The sequence below is a fragment of the Dendrobates tinctorius genome, unplaced genomic scaffold (genome assembly GCF_039654945.1).
Source record: "Dendrobates tinctorius isolate UK_male_01 unplaced genomic scaffold, ASM3965494v1 ptg000056l, whole genome shotgun sequence".
NCBI lineage: Eukaryota > Metazoa > Chordata > Amphibia > Anura > Dendrobatidae > Dendrobates > Dendrobates tinctorius.
In genome coordinates, this window is record NW_027361724.1 from 5,985,502 (window position 1) to 6,007,700 (window position 22,199).

General features: G+C 44.5%; 1 protein-coding gene across 2 annotated transcripts in view; it reads right to left on the reverse strand.

Moving 5' to 3' along the window:
• Positions 1-22,199, reverse strand: part of PRKRA (protein activator of interferon induced protein kinase EIF2AK2) — a 44,760-nt gene that overhangs the window by 7,869 nt on the left and 14,692 nt on the right. For both annotated transcript variants that reach the window (XM_073577457.1, XM_073577456.1), the window contains exons 2-4: positions 20,790-20,959; positions 6,658-6,739; positions 6,105-6,189 (exon numbers count right to left, since the gene is read on the reverse strand). In XM_073577457.1, the coding sequence (XP_073433558.1) occupies positions 6,105-6,182 (78 nt within the window). In that variant the 5' untranslated portion in view covers positions 6,183-6,189; positions 6,658-6,739; positions 20,790-20,959. The remainder of the gene's footprint in view (positions 1-6,104; positions 6,190-6,657; positions 6,740-20,789; positions 20,960-22,199) is intronic.

The following is a 22,199-nucleotide window of genomic DNA, read 5'->3' on the forward strand; positions in this document are numbered from 1 at the left end:
GGGCGGTCTCTGTACATATTATACAGTAGGGGGAGAGTCGGGCGGTCTCTGTACATATTATACAGTAGGGGGAGAGTTGGGCGGTCTCCGTACATATTATACAGTAGGGGGAGAGTCGGGCGGTCTCCGTACATATTATACAGTAGGGGGAGAGTCGGGCGGTCTCCGTACATATTATACAGTAGGGGCAGAGTCAGGAGGTCTACGTATATATTATACAGTAGGGGGTCAGGAGGTCTCTGTACATATTATACAGAAGGGGTAGAGTTGGGAGGTCTACATACATATTATACAGTAGGGGGAGAGTCGGGAGGTCTCCGTACATATTATACAGTAGGGGGAGTGTCGGGAGGTCTACATACATATTAGGCTAGTTTCACACTAGCGTTTATGAGCAGAACAAGATAAGAAGAACATATTATACAGTAGGGGAACAGTCAGCAGGGCTCCATACATATTATACAGTAGGGGGAGAGTCGGGAGGTCTCCATACATATTATAAGGTTGGGAGAAAGTCGGGAAGCCTCCATACATATTATAGTGCAGAAGTAGAGTCGGGAGGTCTACATAATATTATACTGTAGTGGGACAGCTGGGTGGACACCACACACATTATACAGTAGGGAGGAGTTGGGAGACCTCCATACACATTATAAAGTAGGAGGAGACTCGGGAAGTCATCATACACATTATGCTGTAGGAGGAAAGCTAGGAGGCTTCCATACATATTATACAGTAGGGGGAGAGTTGGGAGGTCAGCATACATATTATAAAGTACGGAAAGAGATGGGAGGCCTCCATATATATTATATAATATGAGGAGAGTGGGAAGGTCTCCATACATATTATGCAATAGGGGGAGAGTCACCACACACATTGTAAAGAAGAGGGAGAGTCAGGAGGCCTCCATACATATTATCCTGTTAGAAGACAGTCAGGAGGCCGCTACACAAGCTATACTATTAGTGGGCAAGAGTCGGGAGACTTCCATATGCATACATAAACTGTGTTCCAAATTATTATGCAAAAAGAGTTTAGGAGTGATAAGGTTAGAATTTTTTTGTTTGTCATTTAAACTCATTGATGGTGATGTGTGTCAGGGCTCTTTATATCACTGAAAGCAATTGCAGATACCTGTGCAAATTAGTATGGCAGGTGTGTCCAAATAAAGGCAAGACTACTTAAGAAGGCTGTTCCATATTATTAAGCAGCCTACATTTTTTGCCAAAATGGGAAAGAAAAAGGATGTGTCGGCTGCTGAGAAGCTACAAATTGTGGAGTATTTAGGTCAAGGCATGACTACAATCAACATTGCCAAGACACTTCATCGTGATCATCGCACAATCAAGAAGTATTATTATTATTTATTGTTATAGCGCCATTTATTCCATGGCGCTTTACATGTAAGGAGGGGTATACATAATAAAAACAAGTACAATAATGTTAAACAATACAAGTCATAACTGGTACAGGAGGAGAGAGGACCCTGCCCGCGAAGGCTCACAATCTACAAGGGATGGGTGAGAATTCAGTAGGCGAGGGTAGAGCTGGCCATGCAGCGGTTTGGTCGATCGGTGGTTACTGCAGGTTATAGGCTTGTCGGAAGAGGTAGGTCTTCAGGCTCTTTTTGAAGGTTTCGATGGTAGGTGAAAGTCTGATATGTTGTGGTAGAGGGTTCCAGAGTAGGGGTGATAAGCGAGAGAAATCTTGTATGCGATTGTGGGAAGAGGAGATAAGAGGGGAGTAGAGAAGGAGATCTTGTGAGGATCGGAGGTTGCGTGCAGGAAAGTACCGGGAGACGAGGTCACAGATGTATGGAGGACACAGGTTGTGGATGGCTTTGTATGTCATGGTTAGGGTTTTGTACTGGAGTCTCTGGGCAATGGGGAGCCAGTGAAGGGACTGGTGGATTAGTCGGGCAGCAGAGTTTAGAATAGATTGGAGGGGTGCGAGAGTGTTCGAGGGGAGGCCACTGAGCAGGAGGTTGCAGTAGTCAAGGCGAGAGATGATCAGGGCATGGACTAAGGTTTTTGCAGATTTTTGGTTGAGGAATGAACGGATTCGTGAAATATTTTTGAGTTGAAGTCGGCAGGAAGTGGAAAGGGCTTGGATATGTGGTTTGAAGGAGAGATCAGCGTCAAGGATTACCCCGAGGCAGAGAGCTTGTGGGACTGGGGAGAGTGGGCAGCTATTTACTGTAATGGATAGGTTCGTTGGGGGGGTCACGTGCGATGGGGGAAAGATGATGAATTCTGTTTTGTCCATGTTAAGTTTCAGAAATCTAGCGGAGAAGAAGGATGAAATAGTGGACAGACATTGAGGGATTCTGGTTAGTAGGGAGGTGATATCTGGTCCAGAGATGTAGATCTGTGTGTCATCAGCATAGAGATGATACTGAAAGCCATGAGATTCTATGAGCTGTCCCAGGCCAAAGGTGTAAATGGAGAAGAGCAGGGGTCCTAGGACTGAACCTTGTGGGACTCCGACAGATAGGGGGCGAGGTGAGGAGGTGGTGTGTGAGTGGGAGACGCTGAATATCCGGTCTGTTAGGTATGATGAGATCCAGGATAGGGCCAAGTCTGTGATGCCAAGGGATGAGAGGGTCTGTAATAATAGGGAATGGTCCACTGTGTCAAAGGCAGCCGACAGGTCCAGGAGGAGGAGGACAGAGTAGTGTCGCTTGCTCTTGGCAGTTAAGAGGTCATTGGTGACCTTAGTAAGGGCAGTTTCAGTGGAGTGGTGTCACCGGAAGCCAGATTGTAAGCGGTCGAAGAGGGAGCAAGAAGAGAGATGGGAGGACAGTTCAAGGTAGACGTGTTGTTCCAGTAGCTTGGAGGCATAGGGGAGAAGTGATATAGGGCGATAGCTAGATACAAAGGATGGCTCAAGAGAGGGCTTTTTGAGGATATGTGTGATAGAGGCATGTTTAAAGCTTGAGGGGAAAACACCAGTTGTTAGTGATAGGTTGAAGAGATGGGTTAGGGTTGGGATGAAGACTGTGGTGAAGTTTGCCATGAAGTGAGATGGGATCGGGTCAAGTGCACAGGTGGTGAGATGTGATCTTGAGAGTAGAGTGGAGAGTCGATCTTCTGTAGTGGTGGAGAAGTTGGTTTTGGAGGTGGTGGGCTGGGAAGTCAGGAGGAAGGGCTCTGGGGGTTGTTGACCAAAACTGTCTCTGATGTTATCAATCTTCTGCTTGAAAAATGAGGCAAAGTCTTCAGCTGAGATGAGTGGGGAGGGAGGAGGTGCTGGGGGACGGAGGAGAGAATTGAAGGTGTTGAATAACTGTTTAGGGTTGTGAGACAGGGAGGATATGAGAAATGAGGTCTTGAAAGTAGTGAGGGACTGTTTGAATGCAATGAAGTGCTCGTTGGAGTGGGATCTTTTCCATCTGCGCTCAGCAGCCCTGGAAGCCCGCCTCAGTTCTTTGGTCAGGCTGGTGTGCCAGGGCTGTCTGTTGATTTTGCGAGCTTTGGTATGTGTAAGTGGGGCAGCAGATTCCAAAGATACAGCTTTTGTGGTGTTATATAGAGCAGCAGCGTCATCCGCATTGTGTAAGGAACTTATATCTGTGAGAGGGAGGAGGGATTCCAAGAATGAGTGTAGGTCAAGGTGTTTAAGATTTCTGCGAGGGTGTGAATGTTTGTGGGGTGGGGATTGTAGACATGGAGTGGAGAGGGAAGAGAATGTGAGAAGGTTGTGGTCAGAGAGAGGAAGAGGTTTGTTAGAGAGGTTAGATAGGGAGCAGAGGCAGGTGAAGATGAGGTCCAGTGTGTGGCCATCTTTGTGGGTGGCTGTAGAAGACCATTGAGTGAGGCCAAAGGAGGAAGTGAGATATAGAAGTTTAGTGGCAACTGAGAGCGAAGTGTCAATGGGGATGTTGAAGTCGCCCATGATGATAGTAGGGATGTCCGCGGAAGGGAAATGAAGTAGCCAGGTGGTGAAGTGGTCAAAGAAGGTGGTGGCTGGCCCTGGGGGGCGGTAGATGACAGCCAGTTGGAGGTTGGAGGGGGAGTAGATGCACATAGAGTGCACCTCAAAGGAAGGGAGGGTAACAGAGGGTGGCAGTGGGATTGGGGTGAAGGAGCAGGTATCTGACAGGAGAAAACCAACTCCTCCGCCATGTTTGCTGCTGGGGCAGGGGGTGTGAGAAAGGTGGAAGCCACCATATGAGAGTGCAGCAGGAGAGGCTGTGTCAGAAGTATGTAGCTGATTCCCAGCACACACGTGTGCGTGCTGATAAGGAAAAATTGAGGACTCTTTCCAACAGGCAAGTGCGTCAGTGCGTCAGGTTAAAAGAGCAGCTGCAAAAATGCCTTGTCATAGCAGAAGACAAGTTTTTGAAGCTGCTGGTGCCTCCAACGTCCCCCGAACAACAAGATGCAGGGTCCTTCAGAGGTTTGCAGCTGTGCGTAAGCCATCCTGTCGACCACCTCTATCCACTGCACACAAGCAGAAATGGCTCCAGTGGGCCAAACGATACATGAAGACTGACTTCCAAACTGTTTTGTTCACCGATGAGTGCCGTGCAACGCTCGATGGTCCAGATGGATGAAGTGGAGGATGGCTGGTTGATGGACACCCCATGAAAACACGGCTAAGGTGCCAACAAGGAGGAGGTGGAGTAATGTTTTGGGCTGGAATCATGGGGAGAGAGATTGTCGGCCCCTTTAGGATCCCTGAAGGGGTAAAGATGAACTCCATAATCTATGTGGAGTTTCTAAAACAGCACTTCATGCCATGGTTCAAGAGGAAGAACCGTGCTTTCCGCAGCAAGATCATTTTCATGCATGATAATGCACCGTCTCATGCTGCAAATAACACACATCTGCATCTCTGGCTGCTATGGGAGGACAAACTTATGGTGTGGCCACCATCTTCCCCTGACCTCAACCCCATTGAGAACCTCTGGAGCATCATCAAAAGGAGTGTCTATGATGGCGGCAGGCAGTTCACATCTAAGCAACAGCTCTGGGAGGGTATTCTGTCCACATGCAAAACAATTGAAGCACAAACCATCCAAAAACTGACAAATTCAATGGACGAGAGTTCAGAAGCTTCTTTCGAACAAGGGGTCCTATCTGCAAATGTAACATCACCTAGAATAAAGTTTTGACTTGAAAACTGTTTGATTTCATTTTGTAATAAGCTGATAATGCTTATCATTTCACAATTGACCATTTTTTTGTTCAAAATAAAAATATTGAAAACTCTGCTGTGCATAATAATTTGGAACACGCATTTTGAGTGTTTCTTATTTTTAAAAATATACTGTTTTCATAGGCAGTTTGTTCAAAAACATTGCAATTATACTAGAATATTAGATGACTGGAAAATAACAGTGACTGCAATTCATATAGGTAATTTAGAGAAAATATGAGGAAATATTTTTTGCATAATAATTTGGAACACAGTGTATATGTATGGTGGCCTTGGAGTTCTAGGCTGCCATAGTAAAACCTTTTCACCCACATTTGTGTTGTACGGCGTCACTAATCTGAAGCAGGAGCTCCCATACCTCTTTCAAACACCTTCAATGCTGTAGTCGCTACTGACCAAGGCATCAAAGCGGTAACAAAAACCAGACTACTCTGATCCTGACATGCAATCACTGTTGGCTTCCCAAAAGGGATTGCAAAGGCGCAGTATATGTACAACAGTTGAAGGGAATCTCTAGTGAAATCTATATTTCTCTACTGACACCTATATATAGGTCAAAAATACCATCAGGTATTATACTGGTTCCTCATGTCAGTAAAGCCCTTCTATACACTTTAGACTAATGTTGGCCGAATTCACAGTTATTGGCGGGTATGGATGACAGGCTATTGTATGTGGGAGCATTGGACAATTTATGGTTGAGGACAAAATCCAACCAGCATGTCTGATTTCGGACTGCTAATCGTACTGTTTTCCCGGACATCAGCCACCAGCCATGTCTTTCTCATAGAGACCACAAGCGTGCCCGGCCGAACGAGCGCCCCTGTGTATGTGAGAGATGGCTGCCGGCCGAACTATCATTTAATGTGCATAGCGTACTTGTAAGGAATACATTATCGGAGCAAACACACACCGCCCTTTCCTACATACACACAATCAGGTACCTGTAATGAACCAATCGGATTGCCCTGAGTCTGGCTGCTTGGCTGTTTGGATACGTCTTTTGTGATGGGTTCGGTCATAGGCAAACTGTAAATCGACATAAAAGTTGGTATGTGAAAACTAACATTTCTTTTGGCAGAATGTTTCTTTTTCCCCTTGAATTACCCTCAGGAGGAGGTAAATAATCAGATTTCTCTTGGATGCAACATTTACATTTTCGTAGCAAATAAAAACTAAGTTTATGCAAAAGTAGAAGGCAATGGTATATAAACCCTTCAAAAGGGATTATTCCCACAATAGCAAGTAAAATGTAGAATAGGAGTGGTCCAACTGCTATGACCCCCTATAATCCGGAGAACGGAGCTCTGAACCCCTCAGCATCGTCATAAGCGAGGCAGAGCGGCCTGTCCCCGGCTTATTCACTGTCAACAGCGTAGTGCTGTACTCTGCCTTTTCTAGACATAGGATAACTTTTTATCCCTTTAAATGTAATGCATCTCATGAAAGAAAATCTAGACAAGAATAGCATAAAAAAATGCAGAAAATGATTCTTACTTTACGTTGGCATCTCCTCTTAGAATGTTCAATGCTGACTCTGCAGCTTTATGCTTTGCGACTTTCTTGCTAGACCCATCGCCTAAAAAAGAAAGGAGCAGGAATTATTCTGCAACAAAAAAACTACTTTTCCAGTACGTCCAGTACAAAATAATCCTAAAGGAATGCAGAATGTTCTCACTAAAAGCTTAAAAGGAACGTGTCAAGTTAAAAATGGTCTCTGATCCGCAGACAGGGGATGTTAGAGAGCAGGAGGAGCTGACATCTGTGTATGCGCTATCCCCCTTGTTTGCTGTCTCTCTCCTTCCTGTGCTGTCCTGTTTGCGCTGTCTGTCTCTCTCACCCCTGTGTCTGACCGTGCACAGAACATACCACAGCTCCCAGGCAGGGGAGGAAGCAAAAGACAATATTGACATTACAGCAGGAGATCGCAGAGGATACATTTTGAGAGGTAAAATATTTCACTGACTGTTTTTAAACAATATTTTACCTTACAAAATGTATCCTCTGTGATCTCTTGCTGTAATGTCAGTATTGTCTTTTGCTTCCTCCCCTGCCCAGGAGCTGTGGTATGTTCTGTACACGGTCAGACACAGGGGTGAAAGAGACAGAGCACAGGGGGGAGACAGCTCAAACGTGACAGTACATGAGCTGAGAACACAGCACAGGAAGGAGAGAGACAGCAGACAAGGGGGATATAGCACATGGGGTAGACAGGTCAAAGAGAGCGAATTCCGCGCAGACGCAGTGAATCATTCGACTGATCCCGGAGGCAGATGCGCGACGTGTCTACAGGCAGAGGAAGCCGGTCACATCAAAGGGGTTTTCTCACGAACGAAAGTTCATTTTAAAAATTGTCTTTGTCTGACCGTGTATGGAGCATACGACATCTCCTGGGCAGGGGAGGAAGCAAAAGACAATACTGACATTACACAGCAGGGGATCACAGAGGATTCATTTTCGGAGGTAAAATATTTCACTGACTGTTGTGACATTACCGCCTTCCCGATACGATAGCATCGGGCCTCCATCTAGTATATATACAAGAGCTGTATGAAAAGGAGAGCAGAATGTGTATGTAACATAGCTGTGTATATGTAGCAGTGCTGTGTATGTACGTTACAAAAGCTATGTGTGTATGCAGCAGAGTGGTGTGTGTTATGATTGAGTCACCGTAGGAGGCAAAAACAGAAATGCTAGCTAAGTCCAGAAAACCAGAGAAGTTGGCAGCTATCGGATTGCAGACCCCTGAACCTATCAACACAACTAGCAGTAGCCGTGGGGGGTTCCTACGATGCCCTAGACCCCTCGATCACAGCCGGAGAATTAAATAGGCCTAAAGAAAGAAAGGGGAAATCTAAACTGCCCCAGAGCAGACCCCAAAGCAATAGGCAGCCCCCAACATATATGGACGGTGAAGCAAGATGAAAATACTAACACAGACAGAAAGATAGACTGAGCAAAGAGGGGCCCAAGCTAACTTGATAGGAAAGGACAGGAAGGCTGCTGTCTGCAATCCGTGAAAAACCCTATGAAAATAAGAGCCAACAAACTGACAGTGAAAAAGGCCCTGAAGACGCTAGGCTTCAAAAACCTATGTCAGCACTCAGGAATATACTGAAGACAGAGCTACAGGCAAAAGGAGATTCAGCTCACCCCAGCAGGGGATGGCAGAATACTGAAAAGCAAGGAAAACAAAAAACAAAACAAAAAGGCTAAAAGCCAAAACAGAAAACTTAGCTTTAGGGAGCAGGAATCAGACTGGTGTCCTAGGAGTCCACAGAGAAATCACCCGCAGGGCAGAAGGGCGTCGGCAGCCTTATATCCAGTCTGTGACTCCACTCAGCCAGTCATCCTCATTAGACTCAGGTGCATGATAATCAGGCTTACTACCTTCCTTCACCAGAATAGGGAGTTCACCAGCCCCCAGTGACGAAGGGGAAAATGAACTCACAACAGTACCTCCCCCTTGAGGAGGGGTCACCGAATCCTCAACCACGCCACCAGGGCGATCAGGGTGAGCCCGATGAAATGCACGCACCAATCTTTTGGCATAACAAAAATTATTCAATCTTTTGGCATGAATATCAGAGGCAGAGAACCAGGAATTATCCTCCTGACCATTACCCTTCCACTTAACCAAATACTGGAGTCTCCGTCTAGCCAGACGGGAATCCAGTATTTTCTCTACCTTATATTCCATGTTACCTTCAACCAATACAGGGTCTGGAGGTGCCACCCCAGGAACCACTGGTACAACAAACCTCTTCAACAAGGACTTATGGAACACATTATGGATTTTAAATGTGACAGGAAGAGCCAAACGAAAAGAGACCGGATTAATAATCTCCAAAATCTTGTAAGGTCCAATAAATCTAGGCTTAAACTTAGGAGAAGCCACCTTCATAGCAATATTTTTTGATGATAACCACACCATATCACCAATCTTAAACTGGGGACCAATGGTCCTATGTCGATTGGAAAACCGCTGGGCCTTTTCCTGGGAGAGAGATAACTTATACACCACTTGGTCCCAGATCTGGTGCATTCTCTCCACCACAGTGTCAACACTTGGGCAGGCAGAAGGCTCCACCTGCCCTGAAGAAAATCGAAGATGAAACCCAAAGTTACAAAAAAAAGGTGACATCAAAGTGGCAGAACTAGCTCTATTATTTAAGGCAAATTCGGCCAAGGGCAAAAATGAAACCCAATCATCATGATCAGCGGAAATAAAACATCTCAAATACGACTCCAAGGTCTGGTTTGTTCTCTCTGTCTGCCCATTGGTCTGAGGGTGAAAAGCAGAGGAGAAGGACAACTGAATTCCCAGCTTGGAACAGAAAGTCCTCCAAAATCTAGACACAAACTGAACTCCTCTGTCAGATACAATGTTCTCAGGAATCCCGTGTAAGCGAACACCTGTTGCAAAAACAGGGGCACCAACTCAGAGGAAGATGGCAACTTAGGGAGTGGTACAAGATGAACCATCTTAGAGAACCTATCACAAATCACCCAAATAACAGTCATTCTTTGAGAGACCGACATATCAGAGATGAAATCCATTGAAATATGGGTCCATGGCCTCCTGGGGACCGGCAAAGGCATCAACAACACACTAGAGCGAGAACAAGATTTAGACCGGGAGCAAGTCCCACAGGACTGCACAAAATTCCTGACATCATGAGACAAGGTGGGCCACCAAAAAGAGCGACTCACCAGATCTCTAGTACCAAAAATACCTGGATGACCAGCCAATGCAGAGTAATGAACTTCAGACATCACTCTCTTCTTCCACTGGTCAGGAACATACAACTTTCCACTGGGACAACGCTCAGGTTTGTCCTCCTGGAACTCTTGCAGAGCAAGTCTCAAATCGGGCGAGATGGCAGAAAGAACTACCCCTTCGCCTAAGATGGTAGCAGGCTTGGTCACCACAGGAGAATCAGCAAAGAAACTCCTAGAGAGGGCGTCTGCCTTGACATTCTTAGTTCCAGGAAGAAAAGAGACCACAAAATCAAAACGTGTAAAAAACAAGGCCCACCTAGCCTGTCTAGGGTTCAAGCGTTTAGCCGACTCTAGGTAAATCAAATTCTTGTGGTCAGTGAGGACCACAACTTGATGTTTAGCTCCCTCCAACCAATGTCTCCATTCCTCAAATGCCCATTTCATGGCCAACAGTTCCCGATTCCCCACATCATAGTTACGTTCAGATGGAGAGAACTTTCGGGAAAAGAAAGCACAGTGATTCATTTTAGATGTTACAGGATCCTTTTGGGACAAAACTGCTCCTGCACCAATCTCAGAAGCATCCACCTCTACCTGGAACGGGAGTGAGACATCAGGTTGCCTCAAAACCGGTGCGGAGGTAAATCTTCGCTTCAGCTCCTGAAAGGAAGCAACAGCCTCAGGAGACCAATTCAACACATCAGCACCCTTCTTAGTCAGATCAGTCAATGGCTTGGCAATACTAGAAAATTTTGCTATAAATTTCCGATAAAAATTAGCAAAACCCAAAAACTTCTGGAGGGCCTTCAAAGAAGTGGGCTGAACCCAATCATAAATGGCCTGTACCTTGGCCGGGTCCATTTCAATAGTTGACGGAGACAAAATAAATCCCAAAAATGAAATCCTCTGTACTCCAAAAAGGCATTTCGATCCCTTGACATACAGGGAATTCTCCCTCAAGATCCGGAACACAGTCCGAATATGTTCCACATGAGAATCCCAATCCTTGGAGAAGATCAAAATATCATCCAGGTAAATAATCAAAAATTTATCGACAAAGTCTCGGAAAATATCGTTCATGAAGCACTGGAAGACAGAAGGGGCATTAGTGAGCCCAAAAGGCATCACCAGGTACTCAAAATGTCCCTCCGGAGTATTAAACGCCGTCTTCCATTCATCCCCCTGCTTAATGCGAATAAGATTATACGCCCCCCTGAGGTCAAGCTTGGTAAACCAGCAAGCACCTCTAACTCTAGAGAATAGATCCGAAATCAGGGGTAACGGATACTGATATTTAATAGTAATTTTATTGAGGGCACGATAATCAATACAAGGCCTTAAAGAACCATGCTTTTTGGCCACAAAAAAAAACCCGGCACCTAAGGGTGAAGAGGATGGTCTAATATGACCCTTCTCCAACGCCTCCTTAATATAGGACCGCATAGCCTCGTGCTCGGGTACAGATAAATTGAAGAGCCGACCCTTGGGAAATTTACACCCTGGGCTTAGTTCAATTGCACAGTCATAACTGCTATGAGGAGGCAAGGACGCAGACTCATTCTCACTAAATACATCATAAAAGTCCGCCAAATAGTCAGGAACATCATGCAACTGAGGAGAGGTGGAAAAAACCGGAGCCTCACTAAAGGCACACCGACAACCCCAACTCACCACAGACACAGATTTCCAATCCAAAACTGGATTATGAATTTGCAACCAGGGAAACCCCAGAACAACGGCATCATGCAGACCATGCAATACCAAAAATCTGCAATTTTCTTGATGGTCTGGGGCGACCCGCATTCCTACCGGGGTCCAAAACTGAGGTTTATTTTTAGCCAAAGGAGTAGCATCAAGCCCCCTCAAAGGGATAGGCGTCTGCAGAGGTGTCATCGGAAATCCACAACGTTTAGCAAAATCCAAGTCCATTAGGTTTAGCGCTGCTCCCGAATCCACAAAAGCCTTGGCGGAAAATGTGGACAGGGAGCAGATCAGAGTAATTGCCAGAAGAAACTTAGGTTGAACACCACCAACAGAAAACGTGTGTGCAAAGCGTTTCTCTCGTTTAGGACAAACAGAAATAATATGCGAGGCATCTCCACAGAAAAAACACAGCTTATTACGCCTTCTGAACTCCTGACGTTGCCTTAGACAATACTCTATCACATTGCATAGGTTCAGACGTATGTTCAACCGGTGGCAACACCTCTCGTGCAATCCTGCGTTCACGTAAACGCCGATCAACCTGAATGGCTAATGACATAGAATCGTCCAGACCAGAGGGAACAGGAAATCCCACCATAGTATCTTTTACGGCTTCTGACAAACCCTTCCGAAAGAGAGCAGCCAAGGCATTATCATTCCAGGTAGTAAGGACCGCCCACGTTCGGAACTTTTGACAGTACAACTCTGCAGAATCTCGACCCTGGTTCAATGCCAACAGGGTCTTTTCAGCCTGATCAATAGCATTAGGTTCGTCATACAACAACCCCAAAGCTTGAAAGAATGCGTTCACATTAGTCAGAATAGGATCATCTGGTTTCAAAGAAAACGCCCAATCCTGGGGATCACCACGCAGCAAAGAGATGACAATTTTAACCTGCTGCGCGGAGTTCCCTGACGAGTTAGGCTTCAAGGCAAAAAATAATTTACAATTATTTTTGAAACTCAAAAATTTAGATCGATCCCCAAAAAATACATCAGGTGTAGGGATCTTTGGTTCAACAGCATGCGAACGAGCAAGGTAGGTGGAAATTCCCCGCACTTCTGCTCCACATGATCAGACAATTGCTTTATCTCCATTGAGAGAAAAAAAAAAAAAAAAAAAAATTCCCCCTACGGCCTCAGAGATATAGAGGAAAGAATATACACACACTTTTTTTTTTATTTTTTTAAACACAATTCTTTCCTGCTATAGAGTACCCTAGGATCTGCGGTATGGCGGGTGATTCTGTTATGATTGAGTCACCGTAGGAGGCAAAAACAGAAATGCTAGCTAAGTCCAGAAAACCAGAGAAGTTGGCAGCTATCGGATTGCAGACCCCTGAACCTATCAACACAACTAGCAGTAGCCGTAGGGGGTTCCTACGATGCCCTAGACCCCTCGATCACAGCCGGAGAATTAAATAGGCCTAAAGAAAGAAAGGAGAAATCTAAACTGCCCCAGAGCAGACCCCAAAGCAATAGGCAGCCCCCAACATATATTGACGGTGAAGCAAGATGAAAATACTAACACAGACAGAAAGATAGACTGAGCAAAGAGGGGCCCAAGCAAACTTGATAGGAAAGGACAGGAAGGCTGCTGTCTGCAATCCGTGAAAAACCCTATGAAAATAAGAGCCAACAAACTGACAGTGAAAAAGGCCCTGAAGACGCTAGGCTTCAAAAAACTATGTCAGCACTCAGGAATATACTTAAGACAGAGCTACAGGCAAAAGGAGATTCAGCTCACCCCAGCAGGGCAGAAGGGCGTCGGCAGCCTTATATCCAGTCTGTGACTCCACTCAGCCAGTCATCCTCATTAGACTCAGGTGCCTGATAATCAGGCTTACTACCTTCCTTCACCAGAATAGGGAGTTCACCAGCCCCCAGTGACGAAGGGGAAAATGAACTCACAACAGGTGTGTATATGTATGTAGGAGAGTCGCGTGTGTGTGTGTATAGGAAAAGTCATATGTATGTGGGAGATCTGTGTGTATGTATATATCAACGCGGTGTGTGTATGCATGTAGGAGAGTCATGTGGGTATGTAAGAAAGCCATGTGCATGTAGCAGAGCTGTGTATACAGAGATGAGGGAGGATGTACTGTCAGTAGCAGTGTTGTGTACTGTATATGTCTGCTGCAGAGTGTGTAAATAATGCGGGCTGCATAATACACAAGCTGCAGAGAAACCCTAGTGCATTATAATCAGTGATACTGTCCCCTCCACTTCTTTACACTATCAGGCAAGTTTTACGAAATATGTTTTCTTATTTTCTGCTCCCTAAACCTGGAGTGTGTTTATAGTAAAGTGTGTCCCATAGGAAAATATGGTATTTCCGTATCTCCTCCGTATGGTTCCGAAAAACCCAGGAGGCAGGACAGAGCGATACCCCAGCCGCACGTGTTTCCGCTTGAGCAGACAGTTCCTTCTTGACTTAATACATATAGTTGGCAGTCATCCTGTCCTCAGCATCCAGAGAGCCACGTCAACAGTAAGGCCATCTCCAATCAAGGGGGAAATTGGGAACGCAATAATTTTTAGGTATATATACAGGGGTTGGACAAAATAATGGAAACACCTGGAAACATCAACAAAAGTTAGTTTAATATGGTGTAGGTCCACCCTTTGCGGCGATTACAGCCTCAATTCTCCGAGGTATGGATTCATACAAGGTGTGAATTGTTTCCAAAGGAATTGTAGCCCATTCTTCAGGTAAAATACCCTCCAGTTCTTTGAGCGACGATGGCGGCGGAAATCGACGTCTAACTTGAATCTCTAAAATCGGCCATAAATGCTCAATAATGTTGAGGTCTGGGTATTGTGGGGGCCAGATGAGATGCTCAACTTCATTAGAATGTTCCTCGTGCCATGCTTTAACGATTCTAGCTGTATGAATTGGTGCATTATAATCCTGAAAGATGGCGCTCCCCTCCGGGAACAGTGCTTGAACCATAGGATGCACTTGGTGGCCCAAAATGCCTAAATAATCTTGGCTGTTAATTCTTCCATGAAGGGATCCCCACTAAATAGCACCCCAGATCATCACAGAACCTCCGCCATGTTTTACGGTTGGGAGAAGGCAGTCTGGATGGAATGCTTCTTTTGGCTGTCTCTAAACATACACTCGGCCGGAGGTCGGAAATAGGGTAAACGATGATTCGTCTGAGAATATCACATGTTTTCACTGCTCGAGAGACCAATTCTGGAGGTTTCTATACCACTCTAAACGCTTGGAAACATTTGGTTTTCTAATTGAAGCTCTTCCGTGGAATCCAGATTTGTGCAGCTCCCGACGAACAGTTTTCGTGGAAACTGGGTTCTGTAGGTGTTCATTGAGCTCAGCAGTGATTTTCGGAGCCGTGGTCTTGCGATCCTCTCTCACAATCCGCTTTAGAGTCGGACGGTCTCTTTCAGTCAACTTCGACTTTCGGCCGGACCTGTGCTTTGCTGCCGACGTTTTTCCTTCTCTTTTAAACGCAGTCATTACTTTGGAGACAGTACCTCTTGACACGCCAAGCATTCGGGCACTTTCTGTTACACTAGCGCCTGCCATACGAGCACCAACAATTTGGCCTCTTTGAAAATCTGAGAGGTCTGCCATTGGTATCAGGTTCTTATCAATGTTCTTACAATTCTGCAAAACAAACAGTTTATTTGTGTTATGTGATATGTGTATGTAAATTATCAACTACAAAACATTACCATATGTCACAGTTTGCATGTTTATAACATGTTCGAAGATTATGATGCCAAAACGTTAGGCGTTTCTATTATTTTGGCCAACTCTGTATATATAATATGCATATATATATATATATATATATATATTTTTTTTTTAGATATAATAGGACGTATATTGACTAATTTTGGCAGTGGTTCTTGAGGTTTACTATATGATTTTATATATTTATCGGCTTTCATCATACGAGTCTTATTGTTCTGAATATTTTTTTTATCACTGATCAATGTATAATATTTTGTGTTTTTTGTAATATTGTTTATAAGTGATATAGGGTCTTGATATATTTTTCAAATATTGCTTAGTCTCTTTATAGGTGTTATACGTTTTAATAGAAGGTACTGGTCATGCTGTGAGGGTCTTTTGAAGGTACATGTATCGTTTTTGCCTGCATGAAACCAGAGCAAGAGGTGTAAAAAAAAATTGGCTAGACTTCGCTCATTCATCCATTGGCCACAACAATCACATGTCTGATACTTACCTCCGACTGGCTCCCCTGCTGCTCATCGCTGGTCGCGCGAGAACGTCCTGGGCCATTTCTCGTCGGTTGCTTCCTGCTGGGCTTCCTGTGGCGCCGACGAGCGACACGTGGACGCGGGTGGGAGGACGTCAGGATCGCCGCGTCTGACAGGTAAGTAGCGACCCCCGACCCCAGCGATGTCGCTGGTGAGATCTGCCTGTGTGGCAGCTCACTAGCGACCACTTAGCGATGCACCAGCGATCCATATAGTTGTCGGGATCGCTGGTGCATCGCTAAGTGTAACGGTACCCTAAGATCACTCCCACCCTCATATCTCATGTATGGGCAAACAAGTCTGTGACAGCTAAACCCACTGACATTATTTATATCTTCTATTTGCACCTGCATTCTTAAGAAATCAATATTGTAACTCATATGCACAGAATGGCATAGCACTTACTAAGCCTCTGGCTCCCGAGGTTATTAGCCAGCCTCTTTAGCTTTTTACGATAGCCTGGAGTTGAATTTCCGTATCTGGCGCCTGATATCACACAGGGAGTGAAATATCAATCAAGCTAAAGAGGCCGATGCTAGGCGAGGAAACAACCTTGCATGAAACCGTGATTCGTTGTATATACTAAAATACAACAGAACATAGAACAAGAGATCAAACAATCGCAGGTCTAAAACATCCCAGCGAACTAGGGAACTAAGGAATACGCACCGTATATTATAATATATATAGATATATTTAAAGATTCCAGTCACTTCCCTATTCTCCCGTTAAAAATAAATGTATAAAAATAATCATATTCGGTATCAGCAAATCCATAAATGTCTGATCTATCAAAATAAATAATCTTTAGGACCTTGATAATTGATGGGGGTTCTTCCAATCCATGTTTAAGTGGAGTTATTACCACCCAGGGTGCCACTCATTGTCTATGATACTGCCAGAAATAGCCATCTGTCACGGTCCATGAATGGAGCATGTGAGGTCATTGTGGCATTCAGGCAGGGAAGTTCAGAGCCCTAATCTCAGGATACGTTGAGGTCCCAGTGATGGGACCCCTACGACCAACTATTCGGGAAACAGATTATAATTGGCTATAGCACAACCCCTATAACCGTTACATTTATATTATATTTTTAGACTCCTGTTCCAAAAATTAGAACAATGTTACAGACATGTAGCTAGCTGCATATAGTATTACACATACATATCGTACATGTACCGAATACACAGCTAGCTTTCTCCCAAAATGTGATATGTAAATGGATTTGCTTCCAAAGTATGAAAGGGGATCTGTCAGGAGGACCACCCTGATCTGTCTGCCTTGGAATACACTTGTATTGCCCATGACATCACAATGGTGGGGTATCTTCTTGAAGTTGGGTTCACACCAGCATATTCCATACACAGACTGACCGCGAGCTTCCCGATACAAAAGTAAAGCCTTTATGTGTGGCTATGAGGCTGTAAATTCGGGTCTGGAGTTCCGCGGTCAGTCTGAACATTGTGGTCTGCATACGTACCATGAAATACGCTTGTGTGAGCCCAGCCTGACGATACTGTGCCGCCCTTCGTGATTCGTCCTAGAAATGTATGTGGCAACTGACAACTGGGTGTGATGAGGATCGCCAAGTAAACCCCAGCGGGCTGTACTGGTACACTGGCAGCTGACCCCAATGTCGTAATAGACATGATGACAGTCTACTGCTACATTTTTTCATGTTTCACAATCTTTCATTGCAGAAGGAACATCAGACAAGTTCTCTGCCCTACAAGGTACGATTATGTGACGCCGACCAGTCTAAACTCAACACTGGAAAGACACATGCACTATTAAAACTCTATCAAAAAACTCTTAAAATAAAAGTGTTACCACCTTATTAAAAAAATATATAATGAAATCCAATACATTACTTCTCTGTTCAACATTATTACATCTCGGAATTACATGTATTATCTGTTTAATAAGGATCCATAATGAAGCAGCACAGGAAAGAGCTGGAGGGACTCTGACAGCTGCCAAAAAAAACTTTAACAAAACTTTTCCTGAAACTTTCAAACTTAACCCAACGGTCTGCCCACCACTATTTATACATACATCTTAAGCTGCGGGTATGGAGAAAGAGACGATCTCACCTCCTTGTTTTTTGGTCGGTTGGTTCGTTTTCTCAGACATGGCGAATGTTAGTGCGGCTTCGGTGCCTACCCCTTACTGAGTGCGGGAGGACAGCAGATATCAGTCACCTGCCACTCCCATCACTCCATCCTAGAGCTGCAGCTGTTCACACGTACCAGGCTTATTATAACACGCTGCATTCAGCAACCGAGGTCTCTGGGCTACTATTACTGCAGCTAAAAAGCTCTCCTCTGCATGTGTGCACTAACCCCTTCCTGCCGGAGACAATTTTCATTTCTACGCTTTCATTTTTTTTCTTACTTTCTTCCTAGAGGAATAACTTTTTAACCTTTTTTTTTTCATTTTTTTGTTGGCATAGCCATAGGAGGACTTGCTTTTTATTATATATACATTTGGGAAAATAAATATTTTAATAAACCTAATATTTGATACCGAAACTTTTGTTTCCAATTACAGAGGTCAGATATTTCCTGTAGTTCTTGACCAAGTTTGCACACACTGCAGCAGGGATTTTGGCACCCTCCTCCATACAGATCTTCTCCAGATCTTTCAGGTTTCGGGACTGTCACTGGGCAACATTGAGTTTCTGCTCCCTCTGAAGATTTTCTACTGGGGTTAGGTTTGAAAACTGGCTAAGCCACTCCAGGACCTTGAAATGCTTCTTACTGAGCCAAGACTTAGTTGCCCTTGCTGGGTGTTTCGAGTCAATGTCTTGCTGGAAGATCCAGCCACGAACCATCTTCAATGCTCTTGAGGGAAGGAGGTTGATAGCCAAAATCCCGCGATACATTCTCATCTTTAATACGGTGCATTCATCCTATCTCCTTTGCAGAAAAGAACCCACAAATGTGGCTTCCCCCACCATGCTTCACAGTTGGGACGGTGTTCTTGGGGTTGTACTCATCCTTCTTCTTCCTCCAAACACGGCGAGTGGAGTTGATACTAAAAAGCTCAATTTTGGTCTCAACTGACCACATGACCTTCTCCCATGCCTCCTCTGGATCTTCCAGATGGTCAATGGCAAACTTCAAACAGGCCTGGATATGTGCTGCTGTGAGCAGGGGGACCTTGCATGCCCTACAGGATTTTAATCCATGACGGCGTAGTGTGTTACTAACGGTAATGTGAACTGGGCTGATTCATGATGTTTCCCAGAATCATACTTACCCCATGAGGCGAGCTCTTGCATGGAGCCGCAGACCAAGGAAGATTGACAGTCATCTTGTGTTGCATCCTCTTTCTAATAATTGTGCCAACAGTTGTTGCCTTCTCACCAAGCTGCTTACCTATTGTCCTGTAGCCCATCCCAGCCTTGTGCAGGTCTACAATTTTGTCCTCGTGCCCTTACACAGCTATTTGGTCTTGGCTATGGGGGAGAGGTTGTAGTGTTATTGATTGTGTGTGGACAGGTGTCTTTTATACAGGTAACGAGTCAAAAAAGTGCAATTAATACAGGTCATGAGTGCAGGGTAGAAGAGCTTTTTAAAGAAATACTAACCGGTCTGTGAATGCCAGAATTCTTACTGGTTGGTAAGTAATCAAATACTTATATCATGCAATAAAATGCAAATTAATTATGTAAAAATCATACAATGTGATTTTCTGGATTTTTTTCTTTTTTTAGATTCTCTCTCTCACAGGTGAAGTGTACCTATGATAAAAATTACAGACCTCTCAATTCTTTGTAGGTGGGAAAACTTGTGAAATTGGCAGTGTATCAAATACTTTTCTTCTCGTGTGTGTGTGTGTATATATATACACACACATTTTATATATATTACTGCTTTTAAAGAAAACTTCTACACTATGTAAAAAATAATAAATGTGAAGTGTCGCCATTTCAGAGACCCATAATTCTTTTTTATTTTTCAGTCAATGGCGCTATGCAAGTTTTTTCTTTCTTTGCATGGCGAGCTGTAGTTTTTATTTCTGCCATTTGGGGTCCATCACGTGGTGATCGCCTCAACTGCATTTTTTGATGGCTGGTGTGCTGTATATATTTTGATAGATCAAACTTTTATGAATAGTACAATACCAGATGTGTTTTTTTTTTTGTTTGTTTTCCCACCGTGAAAAATGTGGTGATAAAAAAAGAAGAAATAGTGAAAGTTTCAAACTTCTTTTTTTTAAACTTAATGTACTGGAGTGCTTATATATAATGCAATACCTGATTAATGTGGCACATCGTGACATTTACCATCTGGTAGGAAGCCCGGCCTATGGTTAGGTGACATAGGAGTACCAAGATGGTGAGAACAGAGGACCGAGTAGGCTCCCGACCATTGTGGAAGCCCTTCGGCACCCAGCAATTGAATCTTATGGCGGAGCAGGGATGCAATTGGTGCCAAAAAAAGGACTCCTCCGATGATACAACCAGCATACTATAATACACAGTATTTTGCACAGGATGTTAGGCAAGTAAATTTGCATGGAATATCTACAGCCAATACACCACGTGCAGATTTACGCTGCCATTTCAGATTTGTGTGTGTATGCCAAAAGTGTGAAAATTAATCCAACATCAATAAAGTTAAAGAGGACCTGTCAGCTCTCCAGGTAGGTCTGTTTTAGGAAATACTTGACAATGTATGAATAAATTGACAATAGTTGTTGCCATTGCACTAGTCAGTAGGATACGTCCCTTTACTGTATAACAAAGTTTTTGTGTGCAGTCCGTATTTGTGGTCCCTTTGTACAGATTCTGCCACACTAACCTGCAGGGGGGACCACAGTATGGATTCCAGACTGTAAAAATCAAGGTTTCCTATCAAAACAGTCTTAGGAAGCACACGTTCCTCAGTATAGCGCAATTTAGTCCAGTTTCTGCATATACAAATATTTTTTATGTACAAACCTATGCACGATACCTCTCCTATGGAAACACGGAATGTGAAGCTTGGGTTGTGGGCTTGCCCCTCAGACTTTTCGAGGGTATACACAGGGGGGCTTCCGGTCTTTATTCCAAACTCATGCAGTAGTTGGATGGGCGTCTTAGATGGGGTGGTTGTTGCAAGTTCATTTAAGCTGTAGATAAGAAATTGTTCAAAAAAATAAGAAAAAAAGCCAACTATTACTGAACTGAAATGTACACACTCATTATACACAGTCACAATTACATTAATACCTTAGACCAAAGACAACCAGTAAAAATTTATACTCAGGGTTGTTTTTTTTTGAAGGCTCCATGCAATTCAAGAAGTTTCCTAATGGGAAAAAAGTTGCAAGGAGTCTTATGACCGTAGCAGAAAATCCAACCAGGTCTTGCAACTTTTCTATCCATAGGGAAACCCTGAGCTTGGCGACAAGTCAATCAGCCCAAACCTTATAGGGCTGCAGTGCCAGGAATCACACCCTGACCGATGAAAAACTGGATTGGCCATGAACGTGTAATTCCCTGAAGACACCTTTCATTTAGCATCACAAAAGATGGATTTTTGGTTCTTACCGTAAAATCTCTTTCTTGGAGCCTTCATTGGGGGACACAGAATACCATGGGTGTATGCTGCTGCTGCTAGGAGGCTGACATTATGCAAAAACAAGAAAATTAGCTCCTCCCCGGCAGTATACACCCACCGACAGGCACCAAGCACCTCAGTTGGTGAAAAAGCAGTAGGAGAAGCAACAAGAAAAAACTCGAACCATATGTACCAACCCAACAAGGGACTCTAAGACCCAACACGGTACAACTGAAACAGGGAGGGTGCTGTGTCCCCCAATGAAGGCTCCAAGAAAGAGATTTTACCAAAAAGCCATCTTTCTTTATCGCCTTATTGGGGGACACAGAATACCATGGGACGTCCCAAAGCAGTCCCAAGGGTGGGAACAGCAATAAGGAACGAAAGTAACTGAAAGGCTTAGGTCGGCCGCCGCCTGCAGAACCTTCCTACCAACCACAGCATCAGATGAGGCCTGGGTATGAACCCTGTAGAACCTCGTGAAGGTGTGCAAAGACGACCAGGTTGCAGCCTTGCAAATTTGCATGGCCGAGGCCTGGTGACGAGCAGCCCACGAAGCCGCCACAGCCCGGGTGGAATGAGCTCTTACTCCCGGAGGGGGCCGCTTTTCCTGAAGACGATACACTTCTAGAATGGTAGAACGAATCCAGCGAGCGATCGTGGATTTGGAAGCCGGAAGGCCCTTCTGGCGACCTTCAGAGATGACCAGCAAGGAATCGGACAGACGAAAGGAAGAGGTCCTGGCAAGATAGACACGCAGGGCTCTAACTACGTCCAGTTTGTGGAGAGACTTCTCAAGAGGATGAGAT